Here is a 27,051-nt window from a genome sequence, read left to right on the forward strand (position 1 = left end):
TATCACGTTAAATGCGGGGTTGCGTTATATCGGGATCAATGGAACATGGACACAAATGAACCAAAAACTTGATCTGCTGCAAAAGATTTATTTGCTACAAACCAAGGCATTCACTGATCTACTGTATATATTTGTTATTGAAATATACAATATAGTATTGTACTAGTACAGGAACTAATCTAGCATGGTCTGTTTTCTTAATGCAAACTGTTGGCTTCTTGCAAAATCAAAAATGTTTTGTAGGTGTAAAATTTTGATGCTGTCCATATCCTGAGTTTCTAGCCATCTCTCAAACTTGCCTTAAGATGTTCTATGGTCGCTGACACTTTTGGTGGAGCAGGAGGAACATTCTCGGCGTTGTCTTCTAATGGTATGGCTGTCACATTTTGCTATACATTTGCCACAGTTTCTTCATCCATCTCATGCTTGTAAGTGGAGCACTGATTATCAATTGAAACCCAATTCAGAATATCATTATGCACATCTTCAAATCTTTTTAATGCCTATTCAGCTAACCACATGTCCTCTGGAGAAAAGCATCCTCTTGGTCATCAGCCTCATCAATTGTCAATGAAGGGAATATGGATCATAAGTACATAAGTATTGCCATACTGGGATAGACCAAAGGTCCATCAAGCCCAGCATCCTGTTTCCAACAGTGGCCAATCCAGGTCACAAGTACCTGGCAAGATCCCAAAACAGTATAATACATTTTATGCTGCTTATTCTAGAGATAGGCAGTGGATTTTCCCCAAGTCCATTTTAATAATGATCTATGGACTTTCCTTTAGGAAGTCATCACTTTATCCAGCATAGCTCAATTCAGGTTTCTGATAGCATCCCAGGCCTTTCCACCAAGGTAGCAAACCTCTTTCAAGTTGAGTGATGCTAGCACTGCATCAACTGTGGCAGTGTTATCTACCACCATCTTCTTAATCAGTTCATGTTGGTAGTTTGTTTTAAATGCAAATAATGCCCTGGTTCAGGGGTTGGATCTCCGAAGTTGTAGATAAAACAGTTTGATATCGTGACTCACAAGCTCTTCTGGTGAAGGGTTTGCTGGACAATTGTCCAGAAGAAGAAGGGCATTTTTTTTCTCTTGTTTAAGTTACTTAGATGAGTTCTAACAGTTGGAACAAAGGATTTATGAAACCAGTCTGTAAAGATTGAAGAGTTCATCCAAGCATTCTTGCTGTTTGTGTATTAAAAAGGCAAAGATTTCATACTCATATGGTGAGTATGGGTGATTTGGACTTCCCAATTATGAGTGGTTTTACTTTGCCAGATTTATTAACCCAAAAAAGAATGGTCACTCTGTTCTTCTTTTGCATAAAGCCTTCCCATTTGTTCACATCTTCAACTGCTAGTATACAATCTGGTAACGTTTTGAAACAGTCCTGTTTCATTGCAGTTGTATACTTGATCCTCAGTGTATCCTCCTCCTTCCAGCAGTAAGTTTTATTGGATAAGACTGCTTCGTCCTTGTCAACAGATGTGATATTCCCTGAGACAAGAACTTGATAGATGGTATGCCTCTTAAAGCTGTCGAGCCATCCGTTACTGGTTTGTACATCGACTCTTGGCCATTTAGCTGTCGGTCAAAATTTTCCACCTGTTCTTTCATGATGGGGCCAGAAATCGGGACTCCCTCTGACCAAGCTTGGATGAACCATTGATATAGAGCTGAATCCAAGTTTTCATCACTAGCCTCGAATTGTTTTCCTCTGTAATCCTGTTTCCTCTTCTAAAATACAGGGCAAACTTCTCAGCTTTTCTTCTTTCCTCCGCCCTCTTAAAAATACATTTATTGATACTAAACTCTTTGGCCAGCTACGTTTGTTGCTTACCAGACTTCAGTTGATCGAATGCAGATAACGTTTCTTAAGTAGTGAAAGACTTTTGCTTATGAAATGGTTTCTCCATGGACAGAGCTCACCCCTAGTTATAGAGAGAGTTCACCTGAACTTGTTTTCACAGTGGTACTGGGAGCAGCCTAAGCCGCCCATACTGTGTCCACATGAGGTTGTTTTCACACTAGCACTGGGAGCGGCATAAGCAGTATAGAGTCTACCTGAACTTGTTTTTGCACAGACGGAGCTCATCTGGGGATGTGCCCAGTCCCACCCTGGCATAGCAATACGTTGGCTGGAGTGGTTTTCATCTGAGGAAGGGGGTGGTCTGCACCTCAGCGTAGCTAGACAATGGCTGGAATGGTTTTCATGTAGGAAACTGTATGTTAAAATAATAAAAAAAAAAAGAGCTAAGACATGATCGTGTTATAAGCAGACTTGCATTATTGTGGGGTGCGTTATAACAAGGTTCCACTGTACTTTGTGCTCCATAACTGTTTACAGGATAACAGCAATAACTGACTTATTGAGTTCTTCTTTGTGGCTTTTTTTTTGTGTCTTTTTTTTTTTGTTATTGTTGTTTTTAATGCATTGCAACCTAAAGTCTTCAGAAGGGTATAACGACAGTTATTCTTTATTTTTCCTATTTTTTAAAATTTGGCTGTAAAATTGGTATTTCATAATTCATTAATGCCATGTTTGGATATTAAGAATTTCTTGACAATTTCTGAATGTGCTGATGTGATTGGGTTGTTAATCCACTTGGATACATAGAAGCAGCTCAACATTTTTGCTTGGCAGTTTTATTCTCTTCCTTTTTGGCTTTCTGCTCAGTCTGAACTGGTATTTTGGGCTATGACACTACTAGCTTTTATTTACAAACTAGTAAAAAAGGCCCGTTTCAGACACAAATGAAACGGGCGCTAGCAAGGTTTTCCTCGGTGTGTGTGATTGTCACTGTGTGAGGGAGAGTGAATGTGCGAGTGTGTGTGTGTGTGTGAGAGAGAGAGTGAGACTGGGTGTGAGTGTGTCTGTGAGACAGAGAGTGTGTGTTTGAGAATGAGTGTGTGTCCGAGAATGAGTGTGTGTCCCAGGGCCCCCTCCCTCCCTCCCAGTTCCAGGGTTGTCCCCCCCCCCCCCCCCCCCCCCGTTTGAGTGCCATGGTCATCCCCCTCCCTCCCTTCCTCCGAGTTTCAGGGTCTCCCCCCCCCTCCCTCCGAGTTTCAGGTTCCCCCCTATATGTGTGTGTGTTGTACAGATTGTATCTGTCATAATCACAGAGGGGGGTTGGGGGGATGTAGTTGGTGGTGTTATGGGGTTGCGGTAGGGTTTGAGTGGAGTTTAGAATTGTTGGATATGACTGCTCTATTGACAGAGGAGCGGTAGTTGATTCTGAATTTCAAGGCTTCATCATTGTGTGTGTCTATGAGACAGACAGTGTCTGTGTATGTGAGACTTATATTCTGTGTGTGTCTGTGTCTGTCAGTGACAGTGATGGGGGTGTGTTTGATGATACTAGATGGTGCATGAGTGTGTGTGTGAGTCAGTAATTGGGTGTGTGGGGGACTGTGTGTGCTGTGTGTCACAGAGAGAGATCATGTGTGTGAGACGGGAGGTTTTCTGACAGGGTGTTCCTTTTTTTTTCACTGTCAGAATAACGGGGGGGGGGGGGGGGGGTTGGGGTGATGGGTTTGTTGAAGTGGGTGTGAAGATCACGTTTCCTCTTACCTGGTGTGCAGTTGTGATTCGTTTTTCTGTGGGTGCCATTTTTGACTGGCAGCGGGCGGCTGGCGGTTTCGTAGCGATGTGGTTTGGCGGGGCGGGCTGCAGGTGGATTCGCACTGCTGGGCGGGGCTGGCTTTCAATTTGACGGGCAGCGGGCATGGTTTCTGTTGGACTGTCAGTCCTTTGTTTTTCTTTTTAGCTGCCGTGGGTGCCGTTTTTGACTGGCAGCAGGCGGGTGAGCTGGCGGTTTCTGTGCTATTTGTTTGTCGACTCGCGCTGCTGGGCGGGCTGGCGTTGGCGTGCGGGGTGGCGAGCTGCAGGTCCTCGCGCTGCTGTTGCTTGGGCTCTCTGGATGACGTCATCCGAGGCTTCAGTCCCAGGCATAGCCAATCAGAATGGAGGCATGGGCCCAGGCAGCTTCATGGAACGTTCATGGTGCAAATTATTATATAGGATAGTGGGATTCTTTTTCTCCCTGCATATTTTTCTTCCCCTCTCAACTTATTCTAAGCATTGTAACAATAATCCTCACTGTGGAACCCAGCTAATGTAGACCCAAAGTTTGGTTGCAAGTTGTTGCCATGAACAATGTATGGGATTTCTGTTCTCCCCGTCTCTTCCTTCCCCATTCCCAAGGGCTGTAAGCAGTGCTTCTACAGCATTTGTAGCCAGCCAAGGGAGCAGAAGTGTGGTCATGAACAATGCTTGCCCAGTCGCTTTCTATTGAACAAAAAAGAGGTTATAACGCTCAAAGAAAACTGGTTACAGATACTGTATTTTTGGATTAAACAAGTCGTAGCCAACATAGTTTATCATTACAATTTTAAAAGATTTCTACAGCTGCATTTGTATCCATGCTATCCAAGCATTACAAATGGGAATATGGTTTTTAATATTGTCTATTATTTTGACTGTGTGTTGAGTTGTAACTTGCTTAGAAACATAGGGGTAGATAGGAAATAAATCTCTTAATAATTATAATTAACTTTGTGTATATTTTTAAATACCCAGGTTTGGAAGCTGCAAATAACATTTATAATAGTATTAAAGAAAACTGCAGGTCTTCTTCAGCTGCAAACCCATTTCCAGGTAAGTACATTCTGTTTCTGTGGAATGATTTCAGCCAAAGTTCAAGGATGCTGTTTAGTGCACTCAGAAGTGTATACTGGGATAAAAAAAAATACAGGTTAACCTCTGAGGAAGAGAGCAGCCTACTTGTTTTTTATTATTGGTAGGTTGCCAACCAAGAGCATCCTTATGTGTAGCAAAGGCTTTCAGTGCCATCACATACAGTCTTTGAATAAGTCAAGGAGAGACTAAAGGAGACAGAGAGGGAAAATACAAGTGTGCCATAGTGTGTCTGAGCTTCTGACTCTCCATACCTTGCAAGAACTATATTTGTGTCTTGGTTAGTTTTATTTTATCCTTGATCTCCTCCAGGCTCTCTTCTATGGGAGAGAGCATGCAGGGAAAAGGTGGTGCACAAGCTCTGATGGTGGGGTCGTTGGGGGAGGAATTAGGTTTTAGGAACATGCAAGACACAACTTTGTACTCTGGTTTAATATTGTAGTTCTCATCTTTTTAGGTAGCAAGTATCCCCATATTTTAGAAAATGTTCATATAACCAGTAGGAATGATAAACCTTGTGTCATGCAAACTGTTTTGACAGTTAAGGGTAATCTGACCAAGGTTGAGAGAGGAGGATGAGAAAAGGCTGAGAGAGGGGACACGTGGACTCTTCTCCCCCCCCCCCCCCCCCCCAAAAAAAAATGCAAACAAACAATGAGGGCTCGGCAGCTAACACAGTATTTCCTGTTTGATATAAAAACATCATCACTAGTGTTGTGTGTGGGGGCACATCTCCACACACATCTCCAGGTTCTTGCAAAATCAACAAGCGCTGAGTGTCTCAACATAAGTCCTCAGAAAAATACCACAGTTCTTCCTACTCTTTTATTCTGCATACTGTCCCAGATAGCTTCATCCACTCAACTGCAGTAATCCACCAATCCTTTCCTTGTACAGTGTCTCCAGCAACGTCCTTTCTCCTTTTCCTTACTTCCACCCTGCCTGCCATCCTATTGCCGCACATTCTTCTTTGTCCTCCTTTCTGCCCCCCCCCCACCATTGATCCCCTTCCCCTTTGTACTGTGCCCAGCAGCTTTCCTCCCCACTTTATTTCTTCATTGCCCCTATTCAGCCCCCCTCCTTTCTGGCCCCAGTTCCTTCCTGTCCACCATCTTGTATTCACCACCAGTATCTGCTGCCTTTCCCCCTGTTTCCCATGCCAGCAGTACTTATCAGCTTCCCTTTTACTCCCCCTATACCTTGTCTTCCTTCCTGCCCACCACCCTTTTTTCTCCCAACCCAACTCTATGTTGCTGTGCTCCTCTATCCCTTGACCAGTGTTTCATACCTTCATCCTGATTTCCATTCTGACCCTGAGCTTCGAGGAAGCACAGAGCAACAACAGGGTCTTGGTGATCCCAATATAATGCCTCCCACTACTCTCTCCTACTCCCAGTAGACAGGTTGAATTCCCTTTCTCCTTCTCTAGGGGCTCAGTCTTTTTATCTCTCCCGAGAGCTGATACTAGATTCCTGGGGAAAGAGAGGGGATGCAGCCTATCGAGGGGAGGCAGGCTTGAGGGAAAGACAGGTTTCTCTTTATATTCCCCCCACCCCCCTCAAGTTGATTTCTTTTTATTCCGCCCCATACTTACTGCTAGACCAGTCAGGGGTCTCTTCTGCACACTGTTTCTTCTAGAACAGTATGGTGCCATGCCTACTTTCATGCTTTCCTCCTTGCTCTCACTCCATGATACCCTCCTTTCACCTCTTTTTGCTACCTTACATTTTCTTCTATCCCATCCTTTCTCTTTCTCTTCTTACATTTGCTCTACCCCTTCACCTCATGCTGTCTCATCTGTATTCTCTCCCCCTACCCTCTACTCGGGTTCTAGCACCAGATTATCCATCCAGCCTTCTTTGCCTTGGATGTGATAAAGGGAAGATGAAAAGGTAAAAAGAAAATTCCTTAGCATCAACAGCAGATGAATCCAGAAACTGGTGGGTTGTATCCGCCTGCCAGCAGGTGGAGATAGAGATATATTGAGGAGACAGAGAGCTGGGCGTCCAGTGTCACTGCTTTCAGTGTTTCTCTATCTCCAGCAGGTGGTGGACTGATTCTTGCCAGCTCCTGAATTCTTGAGGAACTCCTGGGCTTTTGGCAAGTTTTGAGAGTGGGGGTGGCTGGCTGGCTGAGGGTGCCAGCCTTGAGGATGTACTTCTGCTGTAGGTCCCTGCCCTACCCCGATCTCCCCCCCCCCCCCTCTCTTTGTTGTCTCCCTTCTTTGCTGCTTAAAAAAAAAAAAAGAGAAAATAGACACTTGTCTCTCCTCACAACCTTTGCAGCTGCCAGCCAAAAAAAAAAAAAAAGAGAATTTCTTTTCTTGTATGCTGAGTGTGAAACAGAGAATTTATTTGAGCTCTGTTTGAGCCGGCTGCCCTTTTTGAGGCGTTTATCAGGCTGTGGGGAGGAGGGGAGTGCCTTTTCGGCTCCCACAGATAGTGACCACTGATTCTCAGTCTCCTGGTGTTGCCGGTGAGTTCTTTGTACATCCTTTCCAGTGGTTTGGTGGGTGGGTTGGGGCTGGTGGATGCTCCTATTCTTATTTTCCTTTCTATGGCAGCGGAGGCTGTAAAACGTTCCCTTTGTGGCTCTCGTCACTCTGCAGCGGGGCTCTGTGTAGCGCGCTGTTTGGAGGCGGTGGTGGACCCATGTTGCCGAACTTGCGGCCTGTGGTTTTGCGGCGGTTTCTGAAGCGTCTTCAGAGCCCATGCTTTTTGTTTCCTCCAAGTCTTCCCAGTTCGGCGGGTGCGGGGCGGCTCCTAGGACTCCTTTTAGTGGGTTATTACTTATATTTATCCCAAACAATTTATCATGGGAGCCCATTCTTAAGAATCTTACCTCACTGTTATGGCGGCGGCTAAGCAAGGGGCAGGCAGGGCACAACAAGAGAAGAGTCAGAAGACAGAGACCAGACCGTCCCGCTGCAGCCTCGTGCTCTCGTCGACTCGCGATTATTATGGCAGCGGCTGAAGAGAAGGCGGCAGGCTGCAGACAGTAGAAGTAAGCCGCTGCGCCTGCGTGAAGCGTGCAGCGTGCAGGATTATCACCAGCTGATGCTGAGCAGGCAGGTGCTGGCTGGCACGCGCACAAGCACAGACGCTGCCTCTAGCCTGCCTGCATCGCCGTTGCGCGTGCATTAGAGCAGAGAAGTTAAGAAGGTGAGGTGGTCGCGTGCTCATCGGAAGATTCTGTCGGGGAGTGCGGGGCGGATTTGTCAAGAAACCTAGACAAATCAAGGAAATGCTGAAATCCGCCAAGTGTCAGCGAAAATGGCACGCGTGTCATAGGTTCGCCATCAAGGTCCTAGATTCATCTGCTGTTGATGCTAAGGAAGTTAAAATTATGTCTTAACTGATAATTTTCTTTCCTTTAGTCACAGCAGATGAATCCAGGATCCCTCCCTGTTTTTCTGATCTCGCCTTGATAGCTGTCATTTGCTGGCTTTTCAGCTAAGAACGAAGAAGACTTTCTCAGAAGACGGTGCATTTTCATCGTCAGTTTGGCTCCTTTGACTTCCGTTGAGTCGTAGTTTTATTCTGGTTTCATGTTTTTTAGTTTTTCGCTCTTGTGAGGAGAGTATTTTTCTTGCTTCTGTTCCTCTGCTTTGGGATTCCACCTATACTGAGGAGACAGGGAGCTGGGCGTCCAGTGTCAGTGCTTTCAGTGTTCCTCTATCTCTACCTGTTGGAAGTCAGGTACAACCCACCAGTTCCTGGATTCATCTTCTTTGACTAAAGGAAAGAAAATGATCAGGTAAGACATAATTTTACCATCAGCCTTCAAACCTTTCATGCTTTTGTTGGGGGGGGGGGGCATAGTCCACTGGCACATCAGGTTAAAGAATGAGCTGCTGTGAGTTCATTGCATGACATGGGAAAGCAGGAATGAAACAGCTCCCTCTGCATGCTGCTTGTGCATCATGCCTTCAGCCTTCTTCATGCAGCTTCTTTGACTGGGTTCCTGTCCGTACTCAAAGAAAAGAACGCAGGAAGCAAGCGTTAATACACTTCTGAAAGTCTTTTTTCCCTTCCTGTAGCAGTGTACTATGGGTTGAGAGAACCTGTATTATTTTATATTCCAACTTAACTACTTGCATATTTAGTTAAGTTTGAATATAAAATTAGAAGAGTAAATTAGAAGAGAGGAGAGAGAAAGGAACTTTCAAAAAGCAGTTTGTTTTCATCTTTGTTGACTGACCATATTACTAAAAAGGAAAATTGTGTTGATGATGTCAGGAATTAATTCATTGCCTACGAGTGTAGGGTTTAATGTTTTAGCAGTAGTGCATTGAGCTCACACATACTAGTGTTTATCTAAGAGAATAGAACTTGCACATTGTCTCTTCCAGAATTTTAATACCATTTCATTTTCAGCCTGCTCGCTTGCTGGAATTCCTGGTGTAAGGAAGTGGTTCTTCGCAGTTCAGGCAATATATGGAGATTTTCAGGTAATGTATTGTGGGGCATTGAAGGGTTGGCACGAATACCTTTTAATAAAATGCTTCATATTCTGATTTATATTTATTAATCTAGTTTTCTAGTTCAAATTGGGAAGAGATCAATTTGAATATCGAAAATGAAGACGGTGAGGATAATGTACAGACAGCAATTGAAGAATGCTTGGGTGCCATTCAAAGTTTCGAAGATGATGACAGCAGCAGAGATTCCATTTCACTGGCTGAGTATGGTCATTATACCTTTTTTGAAATACATATTGCAGGGTGGTATTGTATAATACGTTTAAGTTCACAAAGTTATTTATTCATATAAAACATTGTAAATCATTGTCATCATGATGGGAATGACAAATCCTATATAATAATAATAATTTGCACCTCCGTCTGGATGCCTGGGTTTGTAACACACTTCCCATTGGTCCGCCCTGGTGATGACGTCAGAGAATGGATCAATGAGAGGGAAGGGAACCCAGCACCAGCCAGCGGAGGTGAGTAGAGAATCGCCCCCCCCCCCTCTCCTCCGAGTTCCAGCCTCCTCCCCTCCTAGTTCCTTGCGCCCCTAACTCCCTCCCTCTTCTCCCCTCCGAGTTGCAGGACATCCCTCCCTCCCTCTCTCCCCTCCGAGTGCAAGCACGACCTGTCCTCCGGCAGCCCCTTGCCTTCCTGCATGTCGGCTGTAATTAAAAAATTCTTACCTCGGGGTCTGGCATCTGCAGTGAAGGCGAGCGGCGCTTCAGACTGCCTTCCCATGTGTCTCAGCTCTGCCTCTCGTCCCGCTCTCATTTCCTGTTTCCGGAATAGCAAGCACCTGTTTGGAACTTACTGATGCCTGAGCATGTTCCGTAATAAGCTATTTTAAGCTGCAGTAAGCGTGTACTAACGCTTACAGCAGCTTTGCAAACATGTCCCATAGATAAGTAGGTAGTATAAAATCATATGGATACATAGATGGGTAGCTAAACTGAAGGCAGATTATATGTTCAGTTAAATATGATATGAGAAGCTGAGTATGCAGCAAGCAGATCCTGGTGCAGAGTGAGTGAGTAGTTGGTCACCACATTTATTAACGGCAATGGATATCACAGCAACTGCTTCTGAAGTATTCACAGCTTTTGGTGGAGAGGGAGTCATAGACGCAATATAATTTTGATACCTAATAGCTGGATTTAGAAATCATGATTGAATGATTCTCGAAGAGTCCTGGGGTATGGCCCCTGGCTGAAGACCATCTGCAATGACTGACCTTGGATGATTTGGAGGGAACGTGTGGAAGAGGGGAAATTACTGCTTATTTGCAGATGAAGGTTATGATGCCAGTGGTCCTGGCCCTGGTTCTGACTGAGCTGGCATCTCAGAATGAAAATTGCTGGGATCAGAAATGGAGGTGGTGTTCTTACCACTGGCTACTTACCACTGGCTAATCAGCTGTTTTCATTGCTTAGTAAAAACTATTTTTAAGTACTGCAGTGCTTAAAGGTATGAAAATAACATCTAATAAGCAGATAAATCAATTTGCAGTGTTAATTATTATGTTTGCTCTTGGAAAAGGTAGAAAACTTTGTTATAATTAGGACTAACTTTGATATGCAGGTAAAAGTCATGTGTACTGCAGAATTGTTGCAGTTGCTGCAATTCCACCCCCCCCCCCCCCCCAACACACACACACACACACATGAAACCCAACTGCTTTAGGTATGCTTGCATCCCTAAAAATGGTTGTAGGATAGATTTCCCTGTAGTGTCATCCTCCTGCATGAAGGATATTGACTGTCTAGGAGTTCTGGAAGAAAATATATAAATAAAGTAACAATACATTCCTGAGGCCACTTTCCTAATTTATCCTTTCGTTATGCCAGGCAATCCCAATTTTCTTTGAAATCTTAATTTCAGTGGGGCAGAGCCAAATTGTAAATATTTTGAGTACTAAAAATTTTAGATTATTCATTAAAAAATCTTACACTGCCAATGAAATGGTGTTGTTCTGTATATGTAAGAAAGGTACATAGGTCTTGAAAGCTATTTACAAAATATAATCTTATTTATTGATATTAATTGGTTAGCCAAATTCATTATGTTCTTGGTGATTCACAGTGAGCATAGTAGGGTGTCTGCCTGAATGTTGTGATGACTTTACACATAATATGCACCAGCACCTCTTAAACATGAAAAGAATGCCTACACAACACTTTTCACTTCTCTAAGGAGTAACATAGAATCAGCAATACATTGAATGTCATCAGGGAGTCTGTTCCCTACATCTTCTTTGGCAGCATTTTCAAAAAAAAAATGTGCAATAATTGCCAAGGATTTGTTGAGATGGATTGGTGGTTTGCCATGCAGAGCAGTAAAGTTGTTTATCTGTTTTTAGTAGAAAAATGCTTTGTATTTGATCTAGTATTTCTCTTTCATTTTCAGTTTGTTTGCAGAATCTGCTGACTGTCTTCATCAGTTATCAGACAAACTTCCTGCTCCAGGTAATGAAGTAGATAGGTATTTAATGCACTTCATAAATCTGCCTTGACACCTTTCATTATGGGAGCATTTAATTTTAAGCATCAGTGGTGTGATTTGGTATTGGATAAAATTTACAGTAGTGCTTAATATGACGTTAATACAACTGAAACAGGCCAGTGAGGTATATTGGTGCAGTAGTGTGTAACTGAGCTTGTGTGCTGAAACTGCAAATAAACATCTCATTAACTTTATTAAGTTTGCTCTTTTCTGTAAGATGCAGCCAAATATTGTGTTAACCTTCTGTCAGCTTTCCTTAACTAATGGGCTTGTACTGTTAGTAAAGTATCTGGAGACTTGTTTGAGCTATAAAACAGAACTCCATAAAGGCCTTTTGTCAGTCAGGTGTTTTACAAACTGGTGAATCAGTTCACTGAGCTGCTGCGTCCAATGAGTGCTTATCACAGTTGGTGGTTTTTATTTTTCTTTTAATTTATTTTTTTCTGGCTTAAAAGCCGTGCATTGATGCTTTCAGCATAGACTTCTCTTGACTGGATTAACATTTTTATGTGCAAGATGTGTCTTATCTTTACAGGGAGAGCTATGGTGGATGTGATTTTGCTAACACCTGACCAAGATGCGCCAAGGTTAAAAGACTGCTTGCCTGCCATTGGGGCATTTAAACACATGAGAGAGTGGCATTTAGCAAAAATCACAGTGGCAGCAAAAGATATCAAAGGGTAAAGATTTGCTACTATGTATCATATCTTTCAACACAGTTAAACTAAAATATTCTACTGTTGGTCTGTAATGCTGTTAAGTCTATACCCATGGTTAAGTTGTATGCAGTGCAGAATTCCCTACCTGCTCAGTTCTGTACGGGGAGCAGGACGTGGAAGGAGCAGCAGTGGTGGCTTGCCTGATCCTTCCCTTTTCCACTCTTAAGATGATCATGGCAAAAAGAAAAAGCACCACATCCTCCTCCTCTGTTAACCTGGGTCAAACTGATGATTTGAATATTGGAGACCTAGGGCCAGATGCACTAAACTTAATGAGCCATTAACGTGGGTTTTAAACTGGTTCTAGCACAAAAGGGCATTGTCCGATCACGGTAGCAGCTAACGAAAACGGAATGCAGATGAGCAAATTATTATTATAATGTGTCTAAATCGTATTACAATGAGATGCACTACCGTTTTCCAATCCCCTCACCGTAGAAAACCTAATGGAAGGTCTGCACCTTTCGTTGGGGCTGCTGTGAGGGAATCGGAGGGGGAAAAAAACAGACAAACCTTACAGCTCGTCAGGGACCAGTAGCTTACTAAGGGGGTGGGGCGGTCCGCCCCGGGTGCACGCCGCTGGGGGGGTGCCGCGCGCCGGTCAGCTTCATTCGTTTCCATGCTCCCTCTGCCCCGGGGTGGGGGTTCTTTCGCCGGGGGGGGGGGGGGGGGCGCATCTGCGGGTGTCAGGCCCCTAGGAACGTCACTGTCAGGGAAGTCCTTTTAAAGTGCCTAACTTGGACGTCCTTTCACAAAACAAAAAAGGGCGTCCTTTAAAAGTGACTAACTTGGACGTCCTTCACTCACAAAAAGACCAAAAAAGGACGTCCTTGCACTGCTGCGGATGGAACTGTGGCACCTCAGAAGGTGGAAGGAAAGCTGGCTGTTGAACTTGCTAGGATGGAGGAGGGGAATCAAGACTAGGGATTCAAGTTGAGCTGGGGAGACTGGGAAGGGTTGTGAAAGTATGTGTGGGGGAGGGGGTGGAGAAGTAGCATGTTAGGTCTTAGGATGGGAAAAGGATTATTTTCAAAGTTTTTGCACATTCTCCCAGGAGTAACCCTGCCAAGAAGTTACTAACTTTTTATTGTAAGAATATGAGAGTTGCCATAATGGCTCAGACTAAAGGTCCATCTAGCCCAGTATTCTGTTTCTAATATTGGTCAATTCAGTTGCAGTAGTACAATCTACACCTGCTGGAGGTAAAGAAATACTGGAGAGATCCAGGCTGCGCCAACCCTTATACTGGTGATGTCACTGGAAAACTTTAGTTCTTTACCTCCATCTGCTGGTAGACTCATTGGTCTGAACTGGTCTAGCAGGACTTGAGGGAAGCAAATTAACGGATATGAATAATTTCACCTTGTTAAAGAAGTTGCAAATATTTAACCAACACAAAGAGCAATAAGAGAATACAAGCTAAGAAAAAATTTAGCATATTCATTACAGTATACAGAAACAAACCAAATGCTCTGCACAGTCTTTGGTAAACAGCCCATTTAATATGACCCCCCCCCCCCCCACACCACCCAACTGTTTACAGCCAGGTCAACAGCCACAAGTTATATGAGCAAAACATTCAGTCCCCATGGAAAAAGCAAAACCTCCATGACTGAGTATGTAAACTACAGACATTCAAATAATTGAAAGATATTAATCCACAAATGAACCTTTTTTGGAGACGGGAAGGCGGTAGAACTAGAGGACATGAAATGAGGTTGAAGGGGGGCAGACTCTCAGGAAGTGTTTTTTCACGGAGAGAGTGGTGGATACTTGAAATGCCCTCCCGCGGGAGGTGGTGGGGATGAAAACGGTAACAGAGTTAAAAAAGGAATCCTGTACAGAAGACATGGATCCTCAGAAGCTTAGCAGAAATTGGGTGGTAGCACCGGTGGTTGGGAGGCGGGGCTAGTGCTAGGCATACTTCTATGGTCTGTGCCCTGAAAATGGCAGCTACAAATCAAGGTCAGGTATACATATAAAGTAGCACATATGAGTTTATCTTGTTGGGCAGACCGGATGGACCGTACAGGTCTTTTTCTGCCATCACTTACTATGTTACTCATGTATAAAATGTATGTTGCCCAGGTTTTCTGAAAAGCTTTGTTTCTTATTTATTTGTTACATTTGTATCCCACATTTTCCCACCTTTTTGCAGGCTCTGATGGCATGGATATGTTTCTCTGTCACAAAAATATTGGATACTTTAACCACGGTGCACAAACTTCTATTCCACTGGTTAGCTATGTCGCAGCATGCAACTAAGCAAAGACACTGAATGAGCTGGCAAATCAGCTTAGCCAGCTGCACCGCTACCTTATCTCCTAGAACAAAAACCTCATATCTCAAAGGGAGTAAGATACCTGTTCATAACTGTAATATTGGACTGTACTTCCTCTCAGTAATTCTGAATATCAGGGCGGCCTCACTAGAAATTACCAAAATCCTTATTAGACCCACAGGCCTTAGGCAGGTGGGTGGAAGTATTTTACAGAAAATCTCACCAATATATTTGCCTATAAGGACACCATGATCATCAATATTGAAGCATTGATGGCATCAATCCAAATTTATATTTAAAAATCTCTTCCAAACCTTTCTCGTACTGGGTCTTCTGTGGGGTGTAGTTGTGAAGACCAAATAGACACAATGGCTGCATATAAATGAGCAATATTATGTTTAAACCCAACTCCTTATACAAATCTCAACTTCTAGAAGTTCCAGTGTTAAATGCTTTTTACACCTTTTTTTTAAGTCAAAATGCTGGATTTGGAAATACTAAATACATACATTTCTTCTAGCTTAGATTTTGAACATAGGGATTTTCTTTTTAATGGCTCTGAAAACGACATAGTACCCAATCGCTCATGTGGCATTCTTCACACGGGGCTCCTTTTTACAAAGCGGTACTACCAATTAGCATGCGCTAAATGCAGAGAAGCCCATGGGAATTGAATGGGCTTCTTCGCATTCAGCGTGCTGTTAATCGGTAGTGTCGCTTGTAAAAGGAGCCCATAGTCTTCCCTGTGTCCCATAGAAAGGCCTGCGCAGAGAGGTGCATCCCGATTCTCATTTCATAGGACTTTTGGTGTAGACTTGGATGTTTTTTTTTTTTTTTAATGTGTTTTTGTAAAATATTGTGACAAATGTTCTGTTTCGAATGAAGAGCTGTATGCGTCTAAATTTATAATTGTTCTAATGATAGAACGTGGAGAAAAGAAATATTGCACTTTATTTTGTTTGTATTTAGTTGGCAGAAAATTGCAGAGTATCTGTCAGCCAGGATTGTGACTGCAGCTGACCTTGAAAGAGTAATCGACTGGGAAGAGTTATGGAGGGGGAAGATTCAGATATGTGAGAAAAAGGTGCCCAAAACTTCTGCTTGGAATTAATCTATGCTTTTTATGAGTTCGTTAGTGTTCTATAATACTACATTATACATTTTTGAGACATACCTCATGCTTCTCCATTGTATCTGTTTTTACTGTAACATTGTGGGTTTTGAATTCATTTTTCTGCTTCCTAGCAGAAAAGAGTGGAAATTAAATACTTAATGAACATTGAGTGGTTTGGTAGCCGTATTAGTCTACTTTTAAAGGTAATAAATTGAAATAAATCAAAACATAGAAAAGAAAATATGATGCCTTTTTTTATTGGACTAACAAGACATCTTTTGATTAGCTTTCAAAGGTAACCCTTCTTTCCGATCTGAAGAAAGGAAGAAGGGTTACCTTCGAAAGCTAATCAAAATAGGTCTTGTTAGTCCAATAAAAAAAATGTATCATCTTATGTTCTTTTCTGTTTTGATTTACTTCTATTTATTACTGTAATGAATATTAAAATTACAAATTTCCTCAGCAATCCTCCAGACCGTTCAAGACGCTTGGGTTATGCATTCCTACCAGCAGAGGGAGACTGAGAACACTAAAACTTCTTATACAAGTAGCCTGTGCAGACCTTCTACTAACCAGTATTTTCTCAGTCTCAGCAGAGGGTAGATGTGTGCAGCCTGTGTAGTGTACTCAGTCTGGTAGGCCTGTTTGGGGTTTCTAGGTTGGGTTGTAAATGTTAGAGAACCCACACTTGGAGCTCTATTACAGGGTGTAAGTCCTAAGGGGCTTCTTATTCCCTGTGGGGTGTCACACCCGGGTGGCCGGGTCCCTCCCCCTGTGCTCTTCCTCTGGAGGACTGCTTGACCTTGGCTGCAGACCTCGTTCTGTACCCTTGAAGCGTTTAGGCATCAGCAACGAGGTTTAAAAAAAAATGTTTTTAAAAGGCGGCTATTTTGGCCGTTCTTGTGGCAGTCAAGAGATAAAACGTCTTCAAGGGCATTCTTGCCTTAGGCGGTTTTGCCTATTAGTCTGTCAGAGCACAAAGCAACTGTTTGTTTTTATTGTGTTTGCGACCATTATGTCTAAGCCGGCGAGGTGTCGGTTTTGCGCGAAGCGCGGCATTGAAGTGAAAGGTGGCCAGTGTAAATTTTGTGGGGAGCCTACGTTGTCAGCACTCTTGCCCCCCGTGCTTTCCCCTGAGTCGGCGGAGGTGTTGGGTGGCGATTTGACCCATGTGTGGCGGGAAGTGCGCCTAGTTTAGCCGCGGATCACGCGATGGACCTGCCGCCTTGGGAGCAAGGGGGGTCCGTCGCGGAGACTGCGGGAAGTGTTGTTGGGGCTTCAGCAGCGTCGGGGGGGGGTCTGGCTTTCCCTCTGAGTTTGTTTGGTCTCTGTATAATGCCTGGAGAGCTGGCCCTTCTCAGGCTGTTTGTTCCCCGGAGGCTGCTAGCTCAGTGGGAGTTAATTGCCCACGGGTGGATATTTTGGAGCCTATGGAGATACTTTCTCTGCCTGGGTCGGACGTTTGGAGTGACCCAGGAGAGGAGGATCTCTTAGATGTGTCTGAGGATCAGGATGGGCTAAGGCCTGGGGAAGATTCTTCAGTGGTTCGCATTTTTCATAAGGAGGAGTTAGAGCTCATTGATCAGGTGATCTCTACTTTGAAGTTTGCTCCGTCGGCCACTCCCTCTGCAGAGGTACCCCAGGTAGATCCCTTGGTTAAGGGGATTCGGAGAGCCTCCCGTTCCTTTCCATGAATTCAGACATTAGGGACATGGTTTTTCAGGAATGGTCTGTGCCGGAGGCTGCTTGTAAGGTGTCTAGGGCTATGGTGCAGCTGTATCCCTTGCCTCCAGAAGATTTGGCCCTGATGAAACCACCTACTGTGGATGCGGTGGTTACGGCGGTTACTAAGGCTACGGCCATTCCGGTGGATGGCGGTACAGCCTTATGGGATCCTCAGGATAGGAAGCTAGAGTTCTTTCTGAAGCGCAGCTTTGATTTGTCGGCTTTGTCCTTTCAAGCCTCTGTGTGTGGGGGCTTGGTAGCCAGAGCTTGTTTCCGTTGGACGGAGAAGCTCTTGGATGAGCCTGCATTAGATAGGACTGGGTTGGTTCAGGACCTGGCCAAATTGGAGATGGGGTCTTCGTTTTTGGCAGACACCCTTTATGATTTGCTAAGGGCTTCAGCTAAGGATATGGCTTTGGTGGTGACGGCTCACAGGGCTCTTTGGCTTAGGGGCTGGGTGGCAGATGCGGCCTCTAAAGCAAAGTTGTGTTCTCTACCTTTCAAAGGTTCTATGTTGTTTGGAGAGGACTTGGATAAACTGATGAGTGGTCTTGGGGATACCGAGGTCTCACGGTTGCCGGAGTTATGGCCTAAGGCGGCTAGTCGAGGGGGTTCGGCTAGAGGTCGGTTTAAGGACGCGAGGCGGTACAGGCTGGGTAGATTTGTGTCTCCTTCTAAAAGCCGTTTTTTCCACGGACGCAGTCCTTTCGAGGGGGTCGTCGAGGAGGTCAGGACTCCTCCGCAGGTGCCGGAAATGGTAATAAGTCCTCCTTATGAAGGTGTGCGGGTCCAGCCTCTGGTGAAGGTCAGGGCGCGACTTCGTCTGTTTTATCAGGGATGGATCCAAATTACTTCAGATCAGTGGATGCTGGAGGTCTTTCGTGACGGTTATGCGCTCGAGTTCGAGCACCCGCTGCCGGATCTGTTTCTTCTCTCTCCTTGTCACTCTCGAGTCAAGTTAAAGGCTAGTCAAGAGACTCTGGGTCGCTTAATGCAGTTGGGAGCTGTGGTACCTGTTCCTCGGCATGATCTGGGAATGGGTTGTTATTCCATTTACTTTGTGGTGCCGAAGAAGGAGAACCAGTTTTGACCCATTTTAGATCTCAAGAGGGTCAATGGGGCACTCAAGGTGCCATCCTTCCGCATGGAGACTCTGTGCTTGGTCATAGTGGCTGTTCATCAGGGAGAATTTCTCACGTCAGTGGATCTCACGGAAGCGTATCTGTACGTGCCGATTCGAGAGGCCCATCAGCGTTTCCTTCGTTTTGCTGTTTTAGGGAGGCACTTTCAGTTCTGTGCTCTGCTTTTTGGTCTGGCAATGGCTCCACGCACCTTCTCCAAGATAATGGTGCTGGTAGCAGCGGCTTTGCGGAGGCAGGGAGTTTTGGTGCATCTGTATCTGGACGACTGGTTGATCCGGGCGAAGTCTCGGGCTCACAGTGTGGCAGCAACGGCTCAGGTGGTCGCGTTTCTGGAATCGCTTGGATGGGTAGTGAATGTAGTCCAAAAGTCAGTTGATCCCATCGCAGAGTCTGGAGTATTTCGGAGTGCAGTTCGACACGGCAGTGGGTCGTGTTTTTCTGCCGGATTCTCGGATCGCCTCTCTTCAGCAGCAGGTCCGGCTGTTAATGTCTGTTCAGAGTCCGACGGTTCGAATGTACCTTCGGGTTCTGGGCCTCATGGCAGCGACAATAGAGGTAGTACCATGGGCCAGGGTGCATATGCGTCAGCTTCAGGCGGCTCTGTTGTCCCGGTGGTCTCCTCAGGTACACAGTTTAGAGTTGCAGTTGCCATTGAGGGGGGCTCCTTGGCGAAGTCTCCAGTGGTGGCTGTGCTCGGCCCATCTGAAAAAGGGCATGCCGTTGGAACCTCCTCAGTGGGTGATTCTGGTAACGGATGCCTGTCTGCTGGGTTGGGGAGCTCAGTGTCTCGATCGGTCTGCGCAGGGGCGGTGGTCAGAGGAAGCTCAGTGGTCTATCAACTGTTTGGAGATGAGGGCGATTCGGCTAGCTCTGTTGGCGTTTCGCTCAAGTGTGGTCGGAAAGGCGGTAAAAGTCATGTCCGACAACGCGACAGCGGTAGCGTATGTCAACCGGCAGGGCGGTACAAAGAGTCCGCGGTTGGCAATTGAGACGGCTGTGCTCATGAGTTGGGCAGAAATGCATCTAGTGCAAATTTCGGTGGCGCACGTGGCCGGGGTAGACAATGTGAATGCGGATTTTCTAAACAGACACATGTTGGACTCGGAGAATGATCTGTGCATCAGTCGGTGTTCGACCAGATAGTTCTAAAGTGGGGAATGCCAGTAGTGGATCTCTTGGCATCGGCACAGAATGCTCAGGTTCCTCGGTATTTGTCGGCGTCGGGATCTGCGAGCGGAAGGGATCGATGCGTTGGTCTTTCCGTGGCCTCAGCGGGTATTGCTGTACGTGTTTCCCCCGTGGCCCTTGATAGATCGAGTCCTACAGAGGGCAGAATGTCATGCGGGTCCGGTGTTGTTGGTGGCTCCGAATTGGCCTCCTCGGCCGTGATTCGGGGATCTGATGCACTTGTTAGAAGGCGAGCCTCTGCGGCTGGAGGGCTCGGTGCTGTTGTGTCAGGGTCCAATTCTCATGCCGGATCCGGATCGGTTCTCTCTTACGGTGTGGCCCTTGAGAGGGAACGGTTGAGAAGGAAAGGGGTTTTCCCTCGGGTGATTCAGACGATGCTGCAGTCTCACAAACGTTCGACGCCTTTGTGCGTGTGTGGCACATATTTGAAGATTGGTGTGGGGACCGGGCGTGTGTCCCTTCGACAGCTTCTGTGTCGTGCATTTTAGATTTCTTGCAGGATGGTTTTGAGAAGGGCCTTTCATTGTCATCTTTGAAGGTGCAGCTGGCTGCTTTGGCGTGTTTTTGGGGTAAGGTGCAGGGCAGGTGGGTTGCGTCTTCCCCGGATGTGGTCCTTTTTTGAGGAGGGTGAAGTTGCTTCGTCCTCCTCAGCGGCCAGTAGTTCCTCAGTGGGATCTTAATATCGTTTTTGACTCTTTGGCGGGTTCTCCTTTTGAGCCCTTGGAGTCTTGTTCGATAAAAGACCTTACTATGACGGTGGTCTTTTTGGTAGCTATATCGTTGACTCGCCGGATTTCGGAACTTCAGGCTCTTTCATGTAGGCCTCCGTTTCTGTGGTTTTCTAAGGAAAAGGTTTCGCTACGTCCAGTGCCTTCGTTTTTGCCTAAGGTGGTATCCTCCTTTCATGTCAATCAGGTGATTTCGTTGCCGGTCTTGGGGGACCGGACGGGGGATGCTTCTCACCATCGTTTGGCGAAATTGGACGTGCGCAGAGTGTTGAAGGTTTACTTGTGCAGGTCGGAGGAATTCAGGTCTTTGGACAGGTTATTTGTCCTTCATGGGGGGCCCAAGAAGGGAACAGGTGCTTCTAAGGCATCTATAGCTCGGTGGTTGAAGGATGCCATTTCTTCGGCTTACATATTGCATGGCCGTACGGTGCCGGTGGGGCTCAAGGCACATTCCACTAGGGGATGGCGGCTTCTTGGGCAGAGAGTAGTTTTGTTCCACCGGTGGACATTTGTAGAGTGGCGGTGTGGTCTTCCCTGCATTCTTTTGTCAAACATTACAGAGTGTGGCTGTACAGGCAAGGGAGGATGCCAGTTTTGGAGCTGCAGTCCTGTCCTCTGGGCTTCGCAGGTCCCACCCTTAGATGTGTTTACTGCTTTGGTACGTCCCAAGCGTCTTGAACGGTCTGGAGGATTGCTGAGGAAGGTGAAATTAGGCCTTACCTGCTAATTTTCTTTCCTCTAGATCCTCCAGACTGTTCAAGAGCCCACCCAGTGTATCGGACAGGTCAGTATGATAATTTCTTTAGACTTCAGTTGCTGATATTTCTAGTAGCTCCTGTGATTTGGATCCTGGAGTTTTACTAAGGGCAGTTTGTGGTACCGTTTGTGCCCATCTGCAGTTGAATTCCCCCGTCTTAAGGGGAGAAGATCTGAGTGTGGATTCAGTGGTTTTGTTTAGGTGGAGGTGTTTTGTTCCTCTGCTTTGTTACTGTTTTACTGGTTAGTAGAAGGTTTGCACAGGCTACTTCTATAAGAAGTTTTAGTGTTCTCAGTCTCCCTCTGCTGGTAGGAGTGCATAACCCAAGCGTCTTGAACGGTCTGGAGTATCTAGAGGAAAGAACATTAGCAGGTATGGCCTAATTTCACCTTCTTTTACCTTTGAATATAAGGTACTTTTTTTTTTCCAAACTTGAATGAATGATAGGGTTCTCAAATCATGATATATTTTTGTTACTTTTCAAATGTATAGTCTGAGGGCCTTGTTTCCTATCATTTTTTAGCATACGCCAATGCTAGAGACACCCATAGGAATATATGGGTGTCTCTAGCGTTCGTGCATGCTGAAAACGATAGCGCACCTTAGTAAACGGGGCCCTTATTGTATTAGACACTGTAAACAGTATTTCTGCAAATAAACAACTGTTTGTTGTTTAGACCTATTTGGAACAGTTGAGGGCTATTTTCAAGTTAACATTTTTCTTGTAAGTGTGTTGTAATTTTTCAAGGTAAGGTATTTGTTCTTTGAACCATTGCAGCTGTCTGCATTTGTGTCCTCTAAAGCTGGCTAGGCTTACGGGAGTTTCCTTTTTGGGTCCTTCTGGTACACTTTGTAAAATGTAGCTGTCAGTTGGAGCTTAATTTCTTCTATATTAATTTAAAACAAATTTATGTTTGATTTATTATTGTAAATCCTATAAATAATAATAATAAAAAAAGAAACACAAAGGTAGCAATCAATTTCAGGTACTTCAAAATTAATCTGTCTTAACTTTTTATTCATTCTAACATCATAGTTTTAAATCTGTTTCCGATGATTTTGCTCATTGGGGTATAATAGTTGCAGTCAGAAAAAAAATGGAATAGGGAAGTCAATTAGCTAACAGTGGCTGAGGAGGAGAAGCATGCAGGCGATTTTAGAGGAGCTCCAGCATGTTTGTTTCACCACCTGTGTCTCTCTTGTGCTGAGAGCAGAGCCAAGGTTCGAGTCTGAATTGGACTGGACATGAACATCACACAGTAGTAATCTTCTGTGGCACACCTAATTAGTTCTGTTGGCACACTAATGCAAAAAGTACATGGTTGGGAAGCTAAGAGATGCATCCAAACTGAAACAGTTAAATTGGTCAGTAAAGAAATGCTTGTTTATCTTCAACCTGCAGCATGGGTTTGTGAGAAATATGTAAATACTAGCCGTTAAGCCCGTAACAACGGGCTAGTTTTTTGTTTTCCTATGCCCCGCCCACCAGCCTGCTCTCTCCCCTGCCCTCCCCCCCTCCCACGTGTTTCCCTCGGTTCCGCCCCCTCCTTCCCTCCCTGCTCCCTCCTCCAACAATTTCCACGCCCATGACCAAGCCCTCCTCCCTATTGGGCTGTACTGCTGGTGGAGGCGGGGCTTGGACTTTTACACTCTTAGCGTTCTGACTCTACTGCGCATTTGCAGGTGAGTTGGTCACTTGCCATTTATATGTTTGATATTGCTTTTTCATAATTGCAAAAATAACTTATGCCCTGGTAGAAAGGAACTGTTTTACGGATGGAAGTATAGCTATACTCTGTAGGCCCTTCCTAACGGAAACCACCATATTATAGCTTTTTAAAATCATTAACAAAAGAAACTCTGTTAGTGTAAAGTAATGTGTGCAAAGTAATAGAAATGCTGAGACAAGGAGAGAGAGAGAAGAAAGGAGGGGTAAGAAGCCCCTGAGCTTACCAGCTAAGGTCACATCTGCAAGATAACTGAACAGAGAAACTACAGAGGAAGGAAAGGAGGGGGGAAGGGGGGAGAAGTTTAGAGCTGTTGCTACACAGAAGTCTAGTAGACCGACGACCACCAGCCAATGAGAAAACTTAGGTGCAGACACTTAAATGTAACTATAAAGTCTGTGGAATCTTATAGAAATCTGTGTGTGTGGGTGAGTAAGCTCCAAGTTGAGCGGAACACACACCTCAAGCTCGCAAGACTGATTTGAATAATAAATTGCTTAATTTAAGCTTTGATTCATCAATCTGATTTTATGAGTCCTGTTTTTGTATAGGTTCTCAGGTTATCTGGGGGCTATTTATAACAGGTTCAAAATTTGTAGAGTGCTGTGTGAGGCACTCCTTTGTCATGTTAATTAACACAACTGCATCCAAACTTTAACGTTGTTTTACCTTGTTTTTGTTTTACTTATGAGTTCTACAATTTTTCTTTTAAAACTACATTTTAAGTCTTACATTTCTCTAAATACTTGACTAATGTTTTTTAATTAATTTTCTTCTTCATTACCATTTCTCCATACCAGTCCAGATGCCAGGATTTTTGCTCTGCCATTAGCAGACAGAGAACCACGGATTTGCTGACGTTACCCTGTATAGGAGCCTTGGCACTCCAGTATATCTGCGGGTTTTTTTTCTCCGCCTGCTGGTAGGGGAAAAAAAAACCTGCTGTACAGCCTAGTGTTAGGTTTCTGGAGGATGGTTTTGCGATCATTCCCCCAGTTTTAGAGCAGAGGCTTCTGGGCTGGTTGACCACTGTTTAGCTACAGGATGGATGCTGGCTGGAATGAATGTTAACTACCTTCCCCCACCCCCCAGACTCTCTTCTGTCCTCTCCCTTGTGTGGCTAGGGGTGATCAAGGGACTTTGACAAAGGGAGTACCAATAGAGTTCTCAAAAGGCAAAAGCAAGAACAAGGAAGGAAGCAGACAGATCAGATGATAAACATGGAAATGGAGGGTGGGGGAGGCATGACAGTTCCCCTGCACTGCAGAGTGTAGCTGAGCTGAGTAGGACAGGCTGAATGCAGGTTTTTTTGCTCCCCCTTTTAATTCTTTCTTTAATTCTAGGAGTAATTTGCATATTCAGTATCCTGAACACTATCTTCTCTGTCTCCTTTACTCTTGTCTCATCTCTCTTCCATCTTCAGTCTCTCCCCCCTCCTCCTTCCTTGCCTCTTTTCTTTTACTTTCCTTTTCTTCTGAATTGCTATATGGCTGCAGAGGTATGTTGCCCATTTTCTGAATCGCAGCAATTGTAATTTAGTATTTTGATCAGTAACCATCATAAACTGACATTTCTCACCTCAGTTCTGCAATACAAGACAGTGATACCAAATGGAACATATTGCTGGGTAAATGGTATTCTACTAGAATGGCTTTTATATTTACACTGCTTAAAAAAAACCTTACACTTTTAAACTATATATATGTCGATCTGAGTCCACAGAGTCATCTTTTGTGAGATCTGTGTAGGAGTGGCCTAGTGGTTAGGGCACTGGTCTTGATATCCAGAGGTGGCCGGTTCAAATCCCACTGCTGCTCCTTGTAATCTTGGGCAAGTCACTTAATCCTCCATTGTCTCAGGTACAAACTTAGATTGTGAGCCCTCCTGGGACAGAGAAATACCCAGTGTACCTGAATGTAACTCACCTTGAGCTACTATTGAAAAAGGTGTGAGCAAAACATAAATAAATACATTATTTTCTTTGAATATGAGAATTAACCTGCTTCATTTCAATAATTCAGCATGGTGGGGCTTTTTTGTGTTTTTTAGTTTGGATCTGATGTCATATTTCCAGATTTTTGTTTGAGGGATTCTTCATGCAAGAGGATAGATGCATTAAATGGGAAAATTCACTCAATAACCAAGAAAACTATCCAAATAAAGAAAAACATTTTGCCTGAGGTAAGAACCCAGTGATAGAAAAGTTTTGGAACTTGTTGCTTTAATTTTCTATTACAGGTCAGAGTGAGACATTCATAGATCTGTGCTTCATAACCAGTGCATCAAATACAAAAATTAATTAAAAGACAATGCACTTTAGAATTCTCGAAGGTTGGAGAACAACAGGCAGCCAAGGAGTGATGTGTGGATAAACATGTGATTGGATGATAAACTTGACTTCAGGCTCTTTGCTCCTTCAATTGAGGTGGAAGATTTGTGGTACTTGGGTTCTCGTCCCCTATCAGGAGACTGGTTATTTCTTTTTTTTGTTGAAATTGCTTCTTTGCTCCCCATTGCTTTAAAGATGGCTATGGTGGCATATTTAAGTAACATAGTAGATGGTGTCAGATAAAGACCAACATAGCCCATCAGTTCTGCTCAGTAAGGTGATTAGGGTTGTCACCGTGTGCTCCTGTTGATGTGGACTTGATAATTTTCTTATATTATTATCTATTGGTTTTGTTTTTCATTTTCTGTATATTCATGGTTTCTTATGATGCAGCTTTTAACTCCTAACCCTTATTCACTTGTTCAGAACCCTTATTTTATCATCCTCACTTTAATATTCCCTTATCTCTTGTTTGTCCTGTTTGTCTGTCCTAATTAGGTTGTAAGCTCTTTCGAGCAGGGACTGACTCTTCATGTTCAAATGTACAGCGCTGTGTACATCTAGTAGCGCTTTAGAAATAAGTAGTAGTAGTAATATTAATAAGTAGTAGTAATATTAATAAAGAAATATAAAGTAGGGCTTCATGTTCATCGTGATTAATAGCGTAGTTAACACATCAATTATTAATTGTGATTTAAAATTTAATCGCAATTAATAATTGTGTGCTGCCCACTGTCTCTCTCCCTCCCGTCCCCCATACTTGATCTGGCATCTCTCTCCCCTCCTGGACCTGTCTACATGCTCTCAATTCCCCAGCCTGATGTAGCTTATGAAATGCAAGCAAGCCTTCAGCACCAGCTGTAGCTGTGCTGTGACCTTCACTGGGCCTTTCCCTCTGACCTATTCTGCCCTTCTGTAAAGAAGAAGTTATGTCAGAAGGGACTGGACAAGCCAGAAAGGCCAGGGGCAAGGCAGCCTTTGAGTATGGTTGGTGTTGCAGGGCTGACTTGCTTGCATTTCAAAAGGTACATGAGGCGTAAACAGCTTTCAATGACATATGACTACAAAGAACTATCTTCTGACCCTACTACGATGCTATAAGCTAAAATAGAAACATTGACTTTGAAGGGAGTTGCGAAAGTGTAGAATTCAATTTTATGAATGTTCAAAGTCCTCAGATCCCATTGATTTATTTGCTTCTGAAAATTCACAAGACCTTAAGACAACCCACCTAGAGGACTTATATAATGTCAAGTAGAGGTTCATTGTTAGAACTTCTACTAGTGTTTACCAACTATTTTTAAAGGCCTCTGGTAAAGCTTGGTTTTTCTTATATAAGAGATTAAGCATATTTTTTGAGTAAATTGGTCTCTGTGGATGCAATTTCTGAAATCACCTATTTGATGACAAATCTCTTTACACTGTTATTTCCTAAGAAGAGGCATAGGAAATAATGGAGAAATTTTTGAATGAAAATCCTAATAGAGGAATTCCAGCTGCGTTTTTTTTTTTTTTGACAAATAGTAGCAGTAGCAATGAAGGACAGTGTTTTTTTTTTCAGTTATGAGAAATATATTTTTCAGCAAGTTTCAGGAGTTTCAATGGGAGCTACTTTGCAAATCTTTTCATGAGTTCTTTCGAAGAAAAATGGGTGAGGATGAACCGTTT

General features: G+C 44.1%; 1 protein-coding gene across 2 annotated transcripts in view; it reads left to right on the forward strand.

Moving 5' to 3' along the window:
* MTBP (MDM2 binding protein) overlaps window positions 1-27,051 on the forward strand; it is a 177,210-nt gene that overhangs the window by 6,125 nt on the left and 144,034 nt on the right. For both annotated transcript variants that reach the window (XM_030218586.1, XM_030218595.1), the window contains exons 2-8: window positions 4,587-4,664; window positions 9,080-9,153; window positions 9,239-9,387; window positions 11,578-11,636; window positions 12,209-12,353; window positions 15,643-15,757; window positions 25,104-25,235. In XM_030218586.1, the coding sequence (XP_030074446.1) occupies window positions 4,587-4,664; window positions 9,080-9,153; window positions 9,239-9,387; window positions 11,578-11,636; window positions 12,209-12,353; window positions 15,643-15,757; window positions 25,104-25,235 (752 nt within the window). The remainder of the gene's footprint in view (window positions 1-4,586; window positions 4,665-9,079; window positions 9,154-9,238; window positions 9,388-11,577; window positions 11,637-12,208; window positions 12,354-15,642; window positions 15,758-25,103; window positions 25,236-27,051) is intronic.

Source organism: Microcaecilia unicolor, chromosome 1 (assembly GCF_901765095.1).
Source record: "Microcaecilia unicolor chromosome 1, aMicUni1.1, whole genome shotgun sequence".
Lineage (NCBI taxonomy): Eukaryota > Metazoa > Chordata > Amphibia > Gymnophiona > Siphonopidae > Microcaecilia > Microcaecilia unicolor.